At 49.2% G+C, this 17204-nt stretch overlaps 2 protein-coding genes across 6 annotated transcripts in view; one reads left to right on the forward strand and one right to left on the reverse strand.

Annotated features, from left to right (window-relative positions):
* Positions 1 to 16556, reverse strand: LOC307208563 (uncharacterized protein). 2 transcript variants are annotated; one of them, XM_079963285.1, is made up of 4 exons: positions 16162 to 16556; positions 13837 to 13966; positions 9903 to 10007; positions 1 to 7271 (listed from the first exon to the last, which is right to left on the reverse strand). In XM_079963285.1, the coding sequence occupies exons 2-4, from the start codon at positions 13925 to 13927 to the stop codon at positions 5752 to 5754; spliced, it is 1716 nt and encodes a 571-aa protein (XP_079819411.1). In that variant the 5' UTR covers positions 13928 to 13966; positions 16162 to 16556; the 3' UTR covers positions 1 to 5751. The 2 variants fall into 2 exon arrangements, with proteins under 2 accessions (XP_079819411.1, XP_079819410.1); XM_079963284.1 differs by having other exon boundaries at positions 1 to 7274.
* The window catches only part of LOC307207094 (uncharacterized protein), a 12918-nt gene continuing 11449 nt past the window's right edge, over positions 15736 to 17204 (forward strand). For 3 of the 4 annotated variants that reach the window (XM_079960815.1, XM_079960817.1, XM_079960818.1), the window contains exon 1: positions 16659 to 17028. The gene's annotated coding sequence lies outside the window, so the exon portion shown is untranslated. Of the gene's footprint in view, positions 15950 to 16658; positions 17029 to 17204 lie in introns of those variants that run through there. The other variant, XM_079960816.1, reaches the window with a different exon arrangement.

Consider the following 17204-nt stretch of genomic DNA (forward strand, 5'->3'; position numbering starts at 1 on the left):
TCAAGATTTATTCACTTTTATTCCCCTAGTCTATTTTATTCACAATACGTACGTACAAGTTCCTGCTCACTTCAGACACAGCTGGATCAGAAACGCACAAAAGGTGAGGACAGCCTACCACCAAATTCTCGCTAAACCCACACTTGGTTTCATCTAATCAGTTTGCTTGGTTGGATAGTGTCTTCGAAGCTACCAGCATGAGTTTGACCAAACTGCGGGAGGCAGTGGAAGACAGGAGTGCCTGGCGTGCTCTGGTCCAGGGGGTCACGAAGAGTCGGACACGACTAAACGACTAAACAACAACAACAATCAGTTTGCTGAGAGTTGCTGCCATTGGTGAGAGACCTCTACACGCAAGGTGTGCCCTCCTCCTGGGGGGAAAAGCTGTTCTAATTTCTAACATCTTTCGAAAGGCTGTTCCATCTCTTCAAGATGATGGACGGGGCGGTTGGAGACACTGCAAAGCTGCCTGTAGGGGACACACAACCCACTTTCACCTAACTGTGGGGGCATCGTGGGAAGAAGGAAGGACTTGGAAGAGATGCTCCTGGACCACTTCTTGGTCCAGCTGGAAGTGGCTGGGGAGGCATTATAGCCTGCAGTTGCTAAGCAACTGCCAAGTGCTCCCTTCAACATTTGGTCTTGAGAGCAAAACAGTAAAGGGACAGGAAATCACAATGCACAACTTCAAAGTCCCAGTTAAGGAAGGCAGGTACAGGACATTGAATGGCCTTTCTCCAGTGCTCAAGTAGGCAGGGTTGTCCCTTCTTTGGAATAGCAGACATGACAGGTTTCAATCTCCCTTTAGTGTGCTGGGCTTTCTCCTTGGAAGTAAAAAGGATGGGAATTATGAACACTTTTGCATCAGCTTTCGATGCAAGCCCCTTTTATTGTCCCTTAAGCAGCTGCTTGACCTGCAGTGGTTAGGATACCAGCGATGCTGCAGAAGTGGATTTCCTGCATTAGCAGGGGGGTTGGACTGGATGACCTCTGAGGTCCCCTCGAACTCTATGATCAGGCGGTAGCAATGCTGTAACTCCATGCCATGAACAGCTTCATGTGGCTGGTTTCGCAGGAAAGGGCCAAAGCTCAGTGGCTGAGCGTCTGTTTGGCAGATTCCAGTTTCGATCCCTGGCACCTCCAGGTACGGCTGGGAGACCCCGGCCTGAAACACCTGGACAGCTGCTGCCAGTCAGTGCAGACAATACTAAACTAGATGGACCAATGATCTGACTCCCATGTTCATCTGTTCTGATTATTAAGCCTTCATTAAAGGAACAGGAGCGAACCAGGCTGGCTTATTTTTCTGGCCTGTTGCAACCCTAAAAGATGAAATCAAGTATTGAAAACTGGCCTTTTGCTTCCTTACTGGGGCACCATATATAATCTTAACACGCCTAAAAATCAATTCTTTGAGACCTTGGCTGGGGTTTCTTTCCCCCAGGAAAAACCTCCGATAGCAGACGGCATTCCGGTCAAATGAGGTCAGTTTGGTGTATACAGGTAGTAACGTTACAACAAAAGGTGTGGGAAGTGGTATAACGCAGGAAGAAATTGAGGGCACGGGGCGTAGATATTCCCCAGGATACCGAAAACAGGTTCTTAACAACATCCAGTATGAAATCATTGTGCTGACGCAAGGAACGAAACGCACCCCCCCCAAGTGAGATTCAAGGCAGTCCAAGGTCTTTTTGTGAGAGGGGTGGGGGGGGTGTCTGTCTGTCTCAGGTCATCCTATGCAGAAAACTATCGAGGTGGTTTTGCAGGTAAGACTTTTTCCTGCCTTGTTATTCCTGCTGTTTCCCATGGCACCAAGAGTGACAGAACTGCCAACCTGTTTCCACCAGCCTCTTTATAAAGGGGCATGGTGGCGTCTTACAAAGGGGTACAGAGCAGTCTGCTTCAGTTGCTCCAGTGGGACTGTTTTATACGGGAATTGCTCAGCTCCACATAATATCCGATCCCTCGCTACAACATCGCTCTGATCTACTTCTTTATCTAATCTACCCACCTAATCTATTACCTCCCTCACAGCCCAATCCAAAGTCCATTGAAATAAAAGTTGGAGATTTGACTTAACTGTTGCAACAAAATACAGTGGTACCTTGGGTTACATATGCTTCAGGTAACATACGCTTCAGGTTACAGACTCCGCTAACCCGGAAATATTACCTCAGGTTAAGAACTTTGCTTCAGGATGAGAACAGAAATCGTGCTCGGGTGGCGTGGCAGCAGCAGGAGGCCCCATTAGCTAAAGTGGTGCTTCAGGTTAAAAACAGTTTCAGGTTAAGAACGGACCTCCGGAACGAATTAAGTACTTAACCCGAGGTACCACTGTATAGCCCTTTGTCTAGGGCTCTAGAAGTTCAACTACTAGCATTTCCACTTCAAAGGATCCGTAGAATCATAAATGGTAGAGTTGGAAGGGCCCCTCTCCTTTGGTAATCCTCATAGAACTCTAGCCCAATGGTAATAATAATAATAATAATAATAATAATAATAATAATAATAATAATTTATTTATACCCTGCCCATCTTGCTGAGTTTCCCCAACCACTCTGGGCTGCTCCCAATCGAGTGTTAAAAACAACACAGCATTAAATATTAAAAACTTCCCTAAACAGGGTTGCCTTCAGAATGGTTGCCATTAATTTGATTTTGAATTGATTTTAGAATGAATTGATTTTAGAATGCTGTGTTACTTTTATTGTTGTTAGCTACTCTGAGCCCAGCTTTGGCTGGGGAGGGCAGGATATAAATAAAAAAATATTATTATTATCATCATCATCATCATCATCATCATCATCTAATCGAACCCCCTGCAATGCAGGAATATTGGTAATGGCTTAGAAAGATCCTGGAGAGCAGGAAGCTAGGCTAATGATACATTCTGCAAAAGGTAAAGCTGGACTGTACTTATCTGAAGGATGGAATCCACATTTGTGCATATAGAAAGCTAGCATGTCAGGGAAGAGAGTTTAGCCTAGTCATTCCCCTTATCTGCTAGTTTTCATGGTGCAGGGATTTTTATTCATGATAGACATGAATAAAGACATGGAACCTCTTACTTGGAGCCTGAAGTGTTAAAAGTCCAGGAGAACATTCTACCGTGTTCTGCTGATTGTATAAACTAGTCCTAAATGTCTATGGTTGCTATATTTTAATGCAATTGGGCAGAGCTGTCTTGGAACCAAGCACAAAAACTTGTGAAATGTTGGCAATGACAGCTCAGATCAGGTTTGGAATGGCTATGGAATAGAACAGAGTCTATCCACGCTGGAAAGCAAAATTAGAATGAGGCGGTAGAATGGATTGTACCACATCACTCTGGTGGTGGGGGGAGATTTTTGGTTATGCCTTTTTAACGGGACGCATCAGTACAGTGGTACCTCAGGTTAAGAACTTAATTCGTTCCGGAGGTCCGTTCTTAACCTGAAACTGTTCTTAACCTGAGGTACCACTTTAGCTAATGGGGCCTCCCACTGCCGCCGCACGATTTCTGTTCTCATCCTGAAGCAAAGTTCTTAACCTGAGGTACTATTTCTGGGTTAGTGGAGTCTGTAACCTGAAGCGTCTGTAATCCGAGGTACTACTGTACTTAAAACAGGTGAACAAGCACAGCTTCCTCAACAGACCTTGGCATTTTGCAAGGGAGCAAGAAGTCAAAACCTCCCCAAAACTTCAGTTTCCAAAGTCACCTTGCTGGGGAAACTGCTTTGCAACTCGCTTCATTTTTTAGGTAAAATACACCCATGGATCAAAACGTGAAAGGGGCAATTTTCAGGTTAGAGAAATTGCTAGTGTGAACCTAAACACAAATGGAGGCACAGACCGTCATGTTAAGATAAGGAAACCTGTGGTGTGTTGCTTACTTTGCACAATAATTCTGATTCTGGGAGGGTTGGTCTCCCTTCCCCACCCCTTGAATCTGGTGGCAGGGGTAGGAACACTGGTGGGAACGGAGCAGCCATCTTGCCCTTTCCACAGGGCTCCTCTGCAGCGGCACCACTGGATAATTTTATACTCTGCACTTCATGAACTTATGTGAGCCCCTCTTTTGATGGTCACATGTATCATTTCACTTGCTTCAACCAACCCTGCCGTGGCTGAGGGAACTCTTCCTCATTTTGCTGAGGGGAGTCCTACAGACCTGGCCCCAATCCTGCCTTGACACTACTCTTGTAAATGGAACGGCCGCATGATAGTCGGTAACTCAAGTGGGTTTACTCCGAGTGGGACTAGCATTGGTAACAACACCATATTGACAACTGAACTGGGATGAGTGCCATTTGCGTTTTCCACCCTCAGGAAGAAAAAATAACTTAGGCCAGGCCCGTTGGAGGCAAAATATGACTTGGGCAGGGCTGCATATCCAGAGTAGCTAACCTGTGGCCCTTCAGAGATGTTGATGGACTACAATTCCCATCAACCCTGACCATTGGCAATGCTGGCTGGGGGTGATGGGAGATGGGAGTCCAACAACATCTGGCGTATGTGTCTGTCACAGTTTAAAGCAGGTTTCCTCAAACTCGGCCCTCCAGATGTTTTTGGCCTACAACTCCCATGATCCCTAGCTAGCAGGACCAGTGGTCAGGGATGATGGGAATTGCAGTCTGAAAACATCTGGAGGGCCTGAGGAAGCCTGGTTTAAAGCCTTCTGTACCACAGAAATGGGACTCTTGTGATTTTCCTATCCGGATGTTGTGGGACACCAATTCCCATTCCAGCAGTGAGCGATGATGGGAGTTGGAGTCCAACATCACCTGGAAGGCCATCTGTGTCCTACGTGACTTCCTGTGGTGCTGGCTGCCACCCTCCTCTTCCTACTTTGGCTAGGCCTGGTCCAACCCTTCTCCAAATCCTCACCACAGACACTCTTGGAAATAAAAAAACCTGAATATTGTGCAGTCGCAGAATCGGCTTTGCAAGCCGTGTGTGATTTCCACGATTTGTTCTGGTGAAGAACTGCCTTCCTTTCTTTCGTGCTGCTGCGACTGCACCTTTGGCCTGGTATCCAGATGTGCCCAGACCATCTCCAGCGGCCCTTTCCTCTTCCGCAAGGACAGCGTGAAGCACAAATCACACAGCTTACCCTCAGGAACCGAGGAGCCAACGGCAGCCACCTTGAACTCAAAGGACTGGGCAAGGTCAGGTGGGTGCAGAGGCAGCTTCTGGATTGGGCAGAACATTTTTGCAGGCAGAGAGTGCGCCTGATATAAAGATCAGTGGAACCTGAAACTCCACCTATGCTTATGCTGACCCGAATCGGTCCAGTAGGGACGCCACGGGTTGATTCCAAAGTAGTACTACGCGATTGCTCCATCAACGCAAGGATTTTCGCTTGCGCAAAGTAATGTTCTCTTCCTCTCTTCTCACCCCCCTAAAATTACTTTAGTGGGTCTCCCAACTCTCCGGAGAAATTTGGGAAGGATAATAATAATCAATTTATTATTTGTACCCCACCCCGCTGACCTGGGAAGGGGTGCATAGTGGCAGGGAAAAGGAGAACGCTGCACAAACCCTCCTGCTAAGTGAATGAGAGAACAGGATACCACCCCATTTTACTTCCTTCGTACCTCCAAAACGCAAGGTGCACCCGCCCCTACCAATGGACTTTGGACTGGGCCTTTACACATAGGGAAACGACACCTGGGAAGCACTGAACATCTGCTGACCGTGGGCAGGGCCCCCGTCTGACCCCCCAGCACAAAGCCTAGTGCTCTCGCGGCCGGGCGAACTGGCCTCAGCGCCTTAGCATGGCACAAGCTCCTTGCGCTGTGTAGAAGCTGGCATGAGGACAGTCTCCCCTGCCCGGTGGGCATGGCTGCGGAGGTGGCGGTAGAGATGTTCCGTGTCGCGGAAGCGGCGCCCGCACTGGGGGCAGGGGTACGGCCTCTCGCCCGCATGCGCGTGTTGGTTCTTGAGCAGAGAGGAGGCGGCGGAGGCGGCACAGGGCTTCCCACAGTCCCCGCAGGCCCGACCGGGGAGCAGGCCGCCGTCCGGTTCGAGGTGGTGGGCATGTTGGTGCCTCTGGAAGTGCAAGGTGCTGTTGAAGCTCTTGCCGCAGTCTGGGCAGACATGGGGCTGCCCGCCGGCGTGGGTGCGCTGGTGTCGGTAGAGGTGGGAGGTGCGCCCAAAGCGCTTGCCGCAGTCCGCGCAGGAGTAGGGCCTCTCGCCCGTGTGGATGCGCCGGTGCCTCTCCCAGTGGGAGCTCCAGGTGAAGCTCAGCCCGCACTCGCCGCAGCGGTAGGGCTTGTCAGCCGACAGGTGCAGACGGCGGTGCTGAGCCAGCTGGCCCCGTGTGCCAAAGCTCTGCCCGCACTCCCCGCAGCCGTAGGGCTGTTCGGCGGTGCCGTGCAGCCGGCGGTGTCGGGCCAGCTGCGAACGCCCGCCGAAGCTCTGCCCGCACTCGGCGCACTGGTGGCTCTGGTCCCCGCCCATCAGGTGCAGGCGCTGGTGCTTCACCAGAGCCAGCCCGTCGGCAAAGGCCTTGCCGCACAGGGTGCACTTGTAGGGCTTGCGCCCGCGGTGCGTGCGCTGGTGCTGGTCAAAGTGCAGCGTGGTGCTGAAGCTGCGCCCGCAGTAGGTGCAGATGTAGGCGCGGGTGACGCTGGCCGCCGCGCTGGTGCCGTGCGTGCGCTGGTGCCGGTAGAGGTGCGAGCTGCGGCTGAAGCGCTTGCCGCACTCGTCGCAGGGGTAGGGCTTCTCGCCGGTGTGGATGCGCAGGTGGCGGGCGAAGTGGGAGCTCCACGAGAAGCTCTTGCCGCAGTCGCTGCACTGGAAAGGCAGGCGCCCGGTGTGCAGGCGCTGGTGGGTCACCAGCTCTGTGTTGCGGCGGAAGCAGCGCCCGCACTCGGCGCACTGGTAGGGCAACCCGCGGCTGGGCAACAGGGAGGGGGCGGGGGCCGCCGGCTTAGCGCCGGCGCTGGCGTGCGCCCGCTGGTGCCGGTAGAGGTTGGAGCTGACGTTGAAGCTCTTGCCGCAGTCGCCGCAGCGGAAGGGGCGCTCGCCCGTGTGCGTGCGCCGGTGCTTGCTGTAGTGCGAGCTGCAGCTGAACACCTTGCCGCAGTCCTCACACTCGTAGCCCTTCTGCAGGACCATGAGGGGAGGCCCCTCCCGCGCCAGGACCTTGCTGCCGCCCACTTGCTGCACCACCCTCCAGTGCAGACTCTGGCAGTTCCCGGCGTCCAGCTGCACCACCGCAGGGCTGTCATGCTGCTGGACATCTTCCTCGTCGCTCTCCTCCTCCTCTTCACTGCCCAGTCCCTCGACTGCTGGGAAGACACAGAGGAAAAGAAATCTCCCTTAGGACAGTCGGCACACTGAAGGAGCAGGCAAAGCTCGAGGAAAATATAAGCCTTGCTAAGGATTCCTTCAAAACTTTCAGGTGGTGGTGGTGATGATGATTATTATTGTTGTCAGATTTAAGGTGCTGCTTTTGACCTTTAAAGCCCTTCACGGCCTAGGACCCTCGTACCTACGGGACCGCCTCTCCCGGTATGCCCCACGGAGAGCCTCAAGGTCCATAAATAGCAACACCCTAGTGGTCCCGGGCCCTAAGGAAGTTAGATTGGCTTCAACCAGAGCCAGGGCCTTTTCAACTCTGGCCCCGGCCTGGTGGAACGCTCTGTCTCCTGAGACCAGGGCCCTGCAGGATCTGATTTCTTTCCGCAGGGCCTGTAAGACAGAGCTGTTCCGCCTGGCCTTTGGCTTGGAGCCAATTTGATTCCCTCTCTCTCTCTCTCTCTCTCTCTCTCTCTCTCTTTTCTTTTCCTTCTCCTCCTGTGATGAGGCTACATTTTAATATTTTAATGTTCCATTATTTTAATGTTATATTTTATTTTTGTTTTTAAGTTGTAATCATTCATCTTGTTTTTATTATTGTTTGTAAGCCGCTCTGAGCCCGGCCTTGGCTTGGGAGGGCGGGGTATAAATAAAAAAATATTATTATTATTATTATTATTATTATTATTATTATTATTATTATTATTTTCCCTTAGCCATGCTGGGCAGCTTCTAGCATATACAGAAACACAATAGCATTAAAATCTTCCCTATACAGGGCTGCCTTTGGGTGTCTTCTAAAAGTTGTGTACAGTGGTACCTCTAGTTACGAACTTAATTCGTTCCGGAGGTCCATTCTTAACCTGAAACTGTTCTTAACTAGAGGAGTGCTTTTGCTAATGGGGCCTCTTGCTGCCGCTTCACCACCGGCACACGGTTTCCGTTCTCATCCTGGGGCAAAGTTCTCAACTTGAGATAACTCTTCCAGGTTAGCAGAGTTTGTAACCTGAAGCGTTTGTAACCTGAGGCATTTGTAACTCGAGGTACCACCTGGTTCTTGAACTTAATCCGTTCTGAGAGTCCGTTCTACTCCCGAAACCATTCAAAAACCAAGGTGCAGCTTCTGATTGGCTGCAGGAGCTTCCTGCACTCAATTGGAAGCCATGGAAGCTGCGTCGGATGTTCGGCTTCCAAAAAACATTTGCAAACCGGAACACTTACTTCCAGGTTTGTGGCGTTCGGGAGCCGATTCGTTCGATAACTAAGCTGTTCATGAACCAAGGTTGGACTGTAGTTGTTTATCTCCTTGACATCTGATGGGAGGGCTTTCCACAGGGCCGGCGCCACTGCCGAGAAGGCCCTGTGTCTGGTTCCCTGTAGCTTCACTTCTCATAGTGAGGGAACCGCCAGAAGGCCCTTGGAGGTGGGCTGAAGGATGGGGGTAGAGATGCTCCTTCAGGTATACAGGGCTGAGGCTTCTGGACCTCATGACTGCCGATTTTTGACTTTTAGGGAGCCAGGCAACTATGCAACTTGATCCCCCACCCCAGTCTTTCCTATGTATTGATAAATGTGATAACCAAAATCTTAAACGATTCAGAAACAAGGTTGAAGGAACAGGCACATCGTAAAAAGGAATGCTCCTGAATCCATCACTATTGCTGGTTTCCCAAGAGACCTCAGCAGCTAGGAGGGCCTTTTACCAGCTTTGTGTGGTATGGCAGTTATGGCCAAGCCTTAGCCACAGTAGCATGGGTAACCTCAAGACTGGACTACCGCAATGGGCTCTAGGGGGAGCTGCCCTTTAAGTTGTTCCCCCAGCAGCAGCTAGTGCAGAATGTGGCAGCCAGGCTGCTACCGCACCTCTGTGTTTCGGATATAGGTAGGTAGCCATGTTGGTCTGCCATAGTTGAAACAAAATAAAAAAAAATTCCTTCCAGTAGCAGCTTAGAGACCAACTAAGTTTGTTATTCGAATGAGCATGCACGGTATCTGAAGAAGTGTGCATGCACACAAAAGCTCATACCAATAACTAACTTAGTTGGTCTCCAAGGTGCTACTGGAAGGAATTTTTTTTATTTTGTTACACCTCTGTGTGACACCTTTGCCAAAGGAGCTGATCTGGCTGCCAAAATGTTGCCCGTCCAAGTTTAAGGTTTTGCTTTTAGTATACAAAGCCACATAACAGCTTGGGACCAGGGTTTTTAATCGTCATGTGATCCATAAATGAAATAACTAATTAAATAAATAACAGTAGCAATAATGAGGTGCCACCTTCCTCCAGGTGCAAGGCAACAGCACAACCAACACTCAGCAGTGCCCTAACGTTAAGTGGCTCGAGTAAATGAGCCAAGTGAGATATTTCAGGAGAGAGCAAAAGAACAGGAGGGCCAAACGCCAACCTGCCAAAGAAAAATAACTCCTTTACCCTAGGTAAGGTGTCCAGTTAGATCTCAGGTGCAAAAGAAAACCCATCAAGCAGCTTTCGTCTCTGCAGTACCATTGATTGGCCTGGTCCATATTCTCACACTTCTTGCCTCCAGGAGACTACGGACGAAGAGAATCGGTTGGCCCTGTCAAAGAAAAAGATTGGGATCCACTGAAAGTGCACTACTCACCTAAGGTGGCTCTTCGGGCATTCTCTCTATTAATAGATGCCGGGACACAAGTTTCCTCATCTTCTTCTACCAGGAAAATCTCATTGGGTTTGGGACTTGCAGGTCCTACATAAAGAAGGAAAAACAGGCTATATCAAAGATATGATACTTCCGCCTTGCTTAAGACCATGCTATAATACCACATAATACTAACTATTCTATTCCGAACTTAAAAATGGAAAGCGTAATGCTGGTGGTCAACAAAAGAGGTTTAAAGGCTGTCTCAAGGCAAATTTTTAAAAATGTAGTATAAACACTAACAATTGGGAAACACTGGCCTGCGAGCGCTCCAATTGGAGAACAGCCTTTTCAAAGTGTGGTGTAGTGGTTAAGAGCGGTGGACTCGTAATCTGGGGAACCGGGTTCGCTTCCCCGCTCCTCCACATGCAGCTGCTGGGTGACCTTGGGCTAGTCACACTTCTTTGAAGTCTCTCAGCCTCACTCACCTCACAGAGTGTTTGTTGTGGGGGAGGAAGGGAAAGGAGATTCTTGGCCGCTTTGAAACTCCTTAAGGTAGTGATAAAGCGGGATATCAAATCCAAACTCATCAAGGACGCTCGAACTCAGGACGCAAGGGAGAAGAAGAGTTTGGATTTGATATCCCACTTTAGAATAGAAACGTGCTAAGAGGAAGGCACGCTTGGCAAATCCACACCATGATCAACTCCCACCCGGAAACCAATGTCCCCACTGCGGAAGGACGTGTGGATCCAGAATTGGCCTCCACAGTCACTTACGGACTCACTGTTAAAACCGTGTTTATGGAAGACAATCTTACTCGGCTACGAGTGATCGCCAAAAAACAAGAAGAATACCATGCTATAATATATATTATTGGGTTTTTTTCAAAGTGATCACCAAAACACAACTCCCCCATCTAACGTTAGTGCTGTGCTGCTTTGTTCTACCCTCTTCCTCACACCAAAACAGCAGCAACTGCACAGCTATAAATCACTTGCTGACCCACCGCAAAATTGTATGATTTACAGGAATAAAAATGCTGCCGGGGTGAGAAGCAGGAAGGAGCGGCTCTCGTCAGCCCTGAGCATCATCAGGGATGGTGGGACTTGTCATCTAATAATATCTGGAGAGCCCTGGGTCTCCCATTCCTGTGCACTGTTTTCATTTGTTAGGATGATGCATAACCGTTTCCTAAATCTGAAGCCAACCCATTATTTTCTATCACATTTTCACTTTTGGGCAGGCTGTCCTAGGCTGCCTGAGAGCCCACAATGGGTGGGGCAAGTTTTGGCAAAAAGATTTCCATTAAAGGGTCAAAGAAGAACGAACCACCTTCCCCCATATACACCCAACTTGACTCCGTCGATATATGGAAATGACACTTTTAGAAGTGCCACATAATGTGAGCTCCACAGTTGCGACACTTGTGGCTAACACCCCAGGGGACAGGATCACACTTCAAAACGACCTTGACAGATTAGAGAACTGGGCCAAAACAAACAAGATGAATTTTAACAGGGAGAAATGTAAAGTATTGCACTTGGGCAAAAAAAATGAGAGGCACAAATACAAGATGGGTGACACCTGGCTTGACAGCAGTACATGTGAAAAGGATCTAGGAGTCTTGGTTGACCACAAACTTGACATGAGCCAACAGTGTGACGCGGCAGCTAAAAAAGCCAATGCAATTCTGGGCTGCATCAATAGGAGTATAGCATCTAAATCAAGGGAAGTAATAGTGCCACTGTATTCTGCTCTGGTCAGACCTCACCTGGAGTACTGTGTCCAGTTCTGGGCACCACAGTTCAAGAAGGACACTGAGAAACTGGAACGTGTCCAGAGGAGGGCAACCAAAATGGTCAAAGGCCTGGAAACGATGCCTTATGAAGAACGGCTAAGGGAGCTGGGCATGTTTAGCCTGGAGAAGAGGAGGTTAAGGGGTGATATGATAGCCATGTTCAAATATATAAAAGGATGTCACATAGAGGAGGGAGAAAGGTTGTTTTCTGCTGCTCCAGAGAAGCGGACACGGAGCAATGGATCCAAACTACAAGAAAGAAGATTCCACCTAAACATTAGGAAGAACTTCCTGACAGTAAGAGCTGTTCGACAGTGGAATTTGCTGCCAAAGAGTGTGGTGGAGTCTCCTTCTTTGGAGGTCTTTAAGCAGAGGCTTGACAACCATATGTCAGGAGTGCTCTGATGGTGTTTCTTGCTTGGCAGGGGGTTGGACTCAATGGCCCTTGTGGTCTCTTCCAACTCTATGATTCAAACCTTCAGTGCGGAACTCCCTGCCCATTGATATGAGGCAGGCACCTTCACTATATTGTTTTCAGCACCTGTTAAAACCCTTTTTTGTTTTTCTTAAAAAGCAGAGACATCACCTTGCCAACAAAGGTCCGTATAGTTCAAGCTATGGTTTTCCCAGTAGTGATGTATGGAAGTGAGAGCTGGACCATAAAGAAGGCTGATCACTGAAGAATGGATGCTTTTGAATTATGGTGCTGGAAGAGACTCTTGAGAGTCCCATGGACTGCAAGAAGATCAAACCTCTCCATTCTGAAGGAAATCAGCCCTGAGTGCTCAGTGGAAGGACAGATTGTGAAGCTGAGGCTCCAGTACTTTGGCCACCTCATGAGAAGAGAAGACTCCCTGGAAAAGACCCTGATGCTGGGAAAGATGGAGGGCACAAGGAGAAGGGGACGACAGAGGACGAGATGGTTGGACAGTGTTCTCAAAGCTACCAGCATGAGTTTGACCAAACTGCGGGGGCAGGGGAAGACAGGAGTGCCTGGCGTGCTCTGGTCCATGGGGTCACAAAGAGTTGGACACGACTAAACAACTAAACAACAACAAACGACAACAACCACTTATGTATGTACATTTGACATGTACTTTTAATATTATTTTGTTTAATATTATTTTGTAACGTATTTTTAACTGCTCGTTTTATTTATATTCTGGATTTTTTTTAGGCCAGCCCTGTTTTTAACACCCGATTTTACTGTTATTTCTAACGTATATGTTTTGTTTTATGTACACCACTTAAGAGGTTTTGATGATCAAAGGGTATATAAAACCTATTAACTAAATATAAATAAATAAAAGCAGTTATGGCTGCCTTTGTTATCTTCTCATTTGACCTTGCAAACAAACAAATCTCTTTAAAAAAAAAAAAAGCCATACAAGTTCAGAATTTAAATAAGTTTATGCACTATGTTAAGGTGAAGATTCTAGTTACTGCACTAATTCTTCCAAGAGTTGTCGGCACTGTTAATTACTTACTGCCTTCTAAGTCACACTGCAGCTTCTGAACAAGCCTCCCCCTACAGGCACAACTTGGAGGATGCTCAGAGACTCTTTAGAACATGTGTACGCAAACTAAGGCCCAGGGCTGGATACGGCCCAATCGCCTTCTAAATCCAGCCCACGGATGGTCCGGGAATCTGTGTTTTTACAGGAGTAGAATGTGCCCTTTTATTTAAAATGCATCTCTGGGTTATTTGTGGGGCATAGGAATTCGTTCATTTCCCTCCCCCCCAAAAAAATATAGTCCGGCCCCCAACAAGGTCTGAGAGACAGTGGACTGGCCCCCTGCTGAAAAAGTTTGCTGACCCCTGCTTTAGAACATGCAGAAAGAAAGAAAGTACAGTGGTACCTTGGGTTACGAACTTAATTCGTTCCGGAAGTCCGTTCTTAACCCGGTGTTCTTAACCCGAGGCGCACATTCCCTACATAGGCCTCCCGCAGCCCTGGAAGCGGATTGCGTTCGTATCCTGGGGCAAAGTTCGCAACCCAGGACACCTACTTCCAGGTTTGTGGAGTTCGTAACCCGAAGCGTTCGTAAGCAGGACTGTCCGTAACCCGAGGTACTGCTTCTGGGCTCTGCAACATGGCCTGTTTTAGTCGGGGATCTTCTGAAGGAGATACTTACTCAGTGCCACCAGACTGTCACAGGTCTTCTGATGAGTTTCCCTGTAAACGGGCTTCTGATTCGGATCTGCAGCTAGCCACGCATCCTCCATGATCCGATGCCAAGCCAGGTCCCAGCAAGCCACTGGCTCCTAAAAACAAGACAATCGTTCCATCCATGAAACACACATGTAGCCCCTGCTAAGCTAGTATTCTCCTGCTTGCTCGAGCCTAATAACCAGAGCAGAGTAGCAATATCACATCAGTCTAGTGTTTAATGTCAGTTTGCAAATTAGCCTCTCTCTTTTTTAACACACACACACACACACACACAAATATACCGCCTTGTAATTTGGTCTCCAGGGAGAATACTATAATTATTTGTGGGAGTAAATTATATCTGGAGCTCACCGGACCAGACTTTGGGCCCTAAATTTTCCTAAAATAAATACCACTGTTAACCTACACATACTTATTGTGGAATACCTCACTTTACCTAAAGGTGTGTCAGGTGTTGAGTACAATCTACTGCTCTTTAGCCATCCTGACTCTATGCCAGAAAAGTTAAACACCTTAAGGCAGTGATGGGTTATCTAAGGCCTTCTAGATGTTGTTAGACTCCAACTCCCATCATCCCCAGTCCAGTGATAAAGGAATGATGGGAGTTGGAGTCCGACAACATCTGCAGGGAACCAAATTCCTTATCCTTGACTTTGGAGGTAGGCATCTATGACACCCCTTGCACTGGTCCAGCTGCCAGGATGTCAGGGTGTCACACACATGGGCACTCATCACTTGCTAACTGTGGATAGCCATCCGGTGACGACTTGTGTGAATAAATTCACACATAGAATTTCCAAGACACCTCGCATGACCTCAAACACAGTCAGTTTGCACAGACAGCAGGAGATCTTTATATTCATGATAACCAAGTGATGGAGAAATAAGGGAATGCACATGTCTGTGTTAACCAGCCCTTAAATCCTCCTACATTTCGGAAGCCAGTCGCTGTTTCCTGACTTTTTAAAGAGGGACTGTCATCATCAACCATAAGCATACAAGGGCCACGGTTACATTTAAAGCACCACAATGCCACTATAAACAGATCCTGGGAACCGTTTGTGAAGGGTGCTGAGCGTTATTAGGAGAGCCCACTCAGAACTACAATTCCCAGACTGCTTTAACAACCAATCCCTCTTCCTAGAGAGCTCTGGGAAATGGCACCCACTCACACCTATTGTGACCTTCCAAGTATCTGACAACTTCTGTAGTTGCAGTTCCAAACTGGAAACCCAACCCACGAGTTGCTGTTGGATCCATCAGCCCCAGCCAGCATGTCCAGTGGTCAGAGATGATGGAAAGTACAGCCGCAGATCCCCAATCCGTATGTGGCTGCGCTGCATGGAGCTTTCTACGCCATCAGCAGCAAGAGTTGGGACCATGGAAGGAGGGGAGACGTGCGATATCTGGTGTTACTATACACAGCCAATTGCAATTAGACTTTGCTAGGCATAAAAACCCCTGCAAATTCCCCAATTTAGGATGAGATGGGCATCAACTCAGGCCAAACCTCAAACGTCCCATTTCAAGGGCTCCTCCATCCACTGCACAATGATGGATCTGGCTTAACAACATCTCCTTCCCATCTCAGTAAGATCCGTGAGGCGCATCCCTCTTATTCCCATTTCACAGAAAGGGAGAAACTGAGGCTGACGTGCCTAAGGCCACTCAAGCCAAGCGATTGTAATAAACACTGGCATATCATTTCGAAATACTGTAATATTGTTTTCTTACTGTATTGTAATATTGTTTTCTTAGTGTAATATTGTTTTCCTTCCGATTTTTTTTTTTTTTAAGCGGGGATCTGAGGATGAATAGGAATTTTATCGGAGCCTGTGGTTTTTAGGAGGAGACTTTACAACCCAAGGAGTGCGTGCGGCGGCAGCGGCAGCAGCAAAGCTGGAAACTGCACAAAGGAGCTCTCTAGCAAGGCAAAGAGGATCGGCCCTGAGGGCAATTTTGTTTTGTCTGCGCTCATCTTTCGAAAGCACCTGGGAAACTTTTAGACGAAACAGAATCGCCCACCACCTTCCGCCCCCGGGGCTGATTGGTCCATTGTTCCGTTCGGCGACCAGGTAACCGAATCCATCCCTTGCGCGAGCGTAACAGGATCAGGTGTCAATTGTTATTTTTTTAAAAGGAGCGGTTCTGGATCCAGCTACCCCACCCCACCTCCTCCCACCTCTTCCACCGCTAATCCACTGCCCCCTCTCACCCCAGGCGTCGACCCCAGGACAGATAATGGGTGTCTTTTCGCACGGGGGTCGCCTCCAAAAAATGCATTTACCTGATAAGTCCGGTTCAGGAGCGAGGGGTGGGGGGTGGAGGTAGAAAAAGGAGACGACCTGCAGATCCCGAGCCGGGGGTGCTGAATATAAATCTGCTCTGGGGTGCCGATCCGAACAATTCAAACAATGAGAAAGTCCCTGCGTGGCTCGCGATCTTTATTAGAGGCCGTTTCGTGGCGGCGCGAGAACCCCACCAGCCTTTTGTGACAGGGAGGGGGGACTCTCCCCCCCCCCCAAAAAAAGAGCTGGCGATCTGCAATGGAGGCAGCTCGGTTCCTGCGTGCAGCTTAGGAGCCGCTTGCAAGGACGGAGGCAGCCCCTTCCCACCACGATTTCTGGTCCTCTCCACCTCCTCCTCCTGTCTCTCTTTTCTTTATGATTCTCCAATCCGCCGCCCCCCCCCCTTTCCAGCCGCCTCCCCCTCCTCCCCGGAGTCTTCCTGCCTCCCCCTCCCCTCCTCTCCAGCATCAGATCCCAAGCACCCCCAAGCCTTGCTCCTGCCCCTTCCTGTGTCCATGCAATAGCAAGCCGGTCGGCAACCGATCGCGGTTTCATTGTGGGGCTTGTGCGCCTTGGAAGATCCTGGGGTGAAATCTACCAGGGTGAGACCCACCCTGCTCCACTCCTCGCCAAGAATAAGAATAAGAAGAATATTGCAAAGGCTCTCACTCCTGAAGCCTTAAAGGAGGAAGAGAAGGCACAGAGGGAACCCAGCCGAAGTGCAGTCAGGATGGGTAGGGAAGGGAGTGACTCCGGATCGGGCTCCGCTTTCGGGCCCCCAGGGTCGACGGCGCGCCCGGGGTCGGGCGCCTCCGATTAGAAGCGGACCCGGCTGCGGCAGAGACAGACACCGCCCGGTTCAGTGGGTAAGGCTGGCAGACTATATATATATATATATATATATTCACATCATTCTATGCTCAGTGGTCGGGCAGCTGTTTGGCGTGCAGAAGGGCTCGGGGTTCAATCCCTGGCACCTCTGCGCAGGGCTGGGAATCGTGTCCCTCGCCTGAAAAGCTCTGGAGAGCCGCTGCCAGTCAGT

This window comes from Podarcis cretensis (assembly GCF_951804945.1).
Source record: "Podarcis cretensis genome assembly, chromosome: 2".
NCBI classification, from domain to species: domain Eukaryota; kingdom Metazoa; phylum Chordata; class Lepidosauria; order Squamata; family Lacertidae; genus Podarcis; species Podarcis cretensis.

What these genes read in the sequence shown, in the direction of transcription:
- LOC307208563 (XM_079963284.1), bottom strand. Translation starts at nt 13,927, where the DNA reads ATGGAGGATGCGTGGCTAGCTGCAGATCCGAATCAGAAGCCCGTTTAC. An exon ending in TGACAGTCTGGTGGCACTGA is followed by an intron (nt 10,008 to 13,836) that starts GTAAGTATCTCC and finishes TTCTTTATGTAG; the next exon opens with GACCTGCAAGTCCCAAACCC. An exon ending in TGCCCGAAGAGCCACCTTAG is followed by an intron (nt 7,275 to 9,902) that starts GTGAGTAGTGCA and finishes GTGTCTTCCCAG; the next exon opens with CAGTCGAGGGACTGGGCAGT.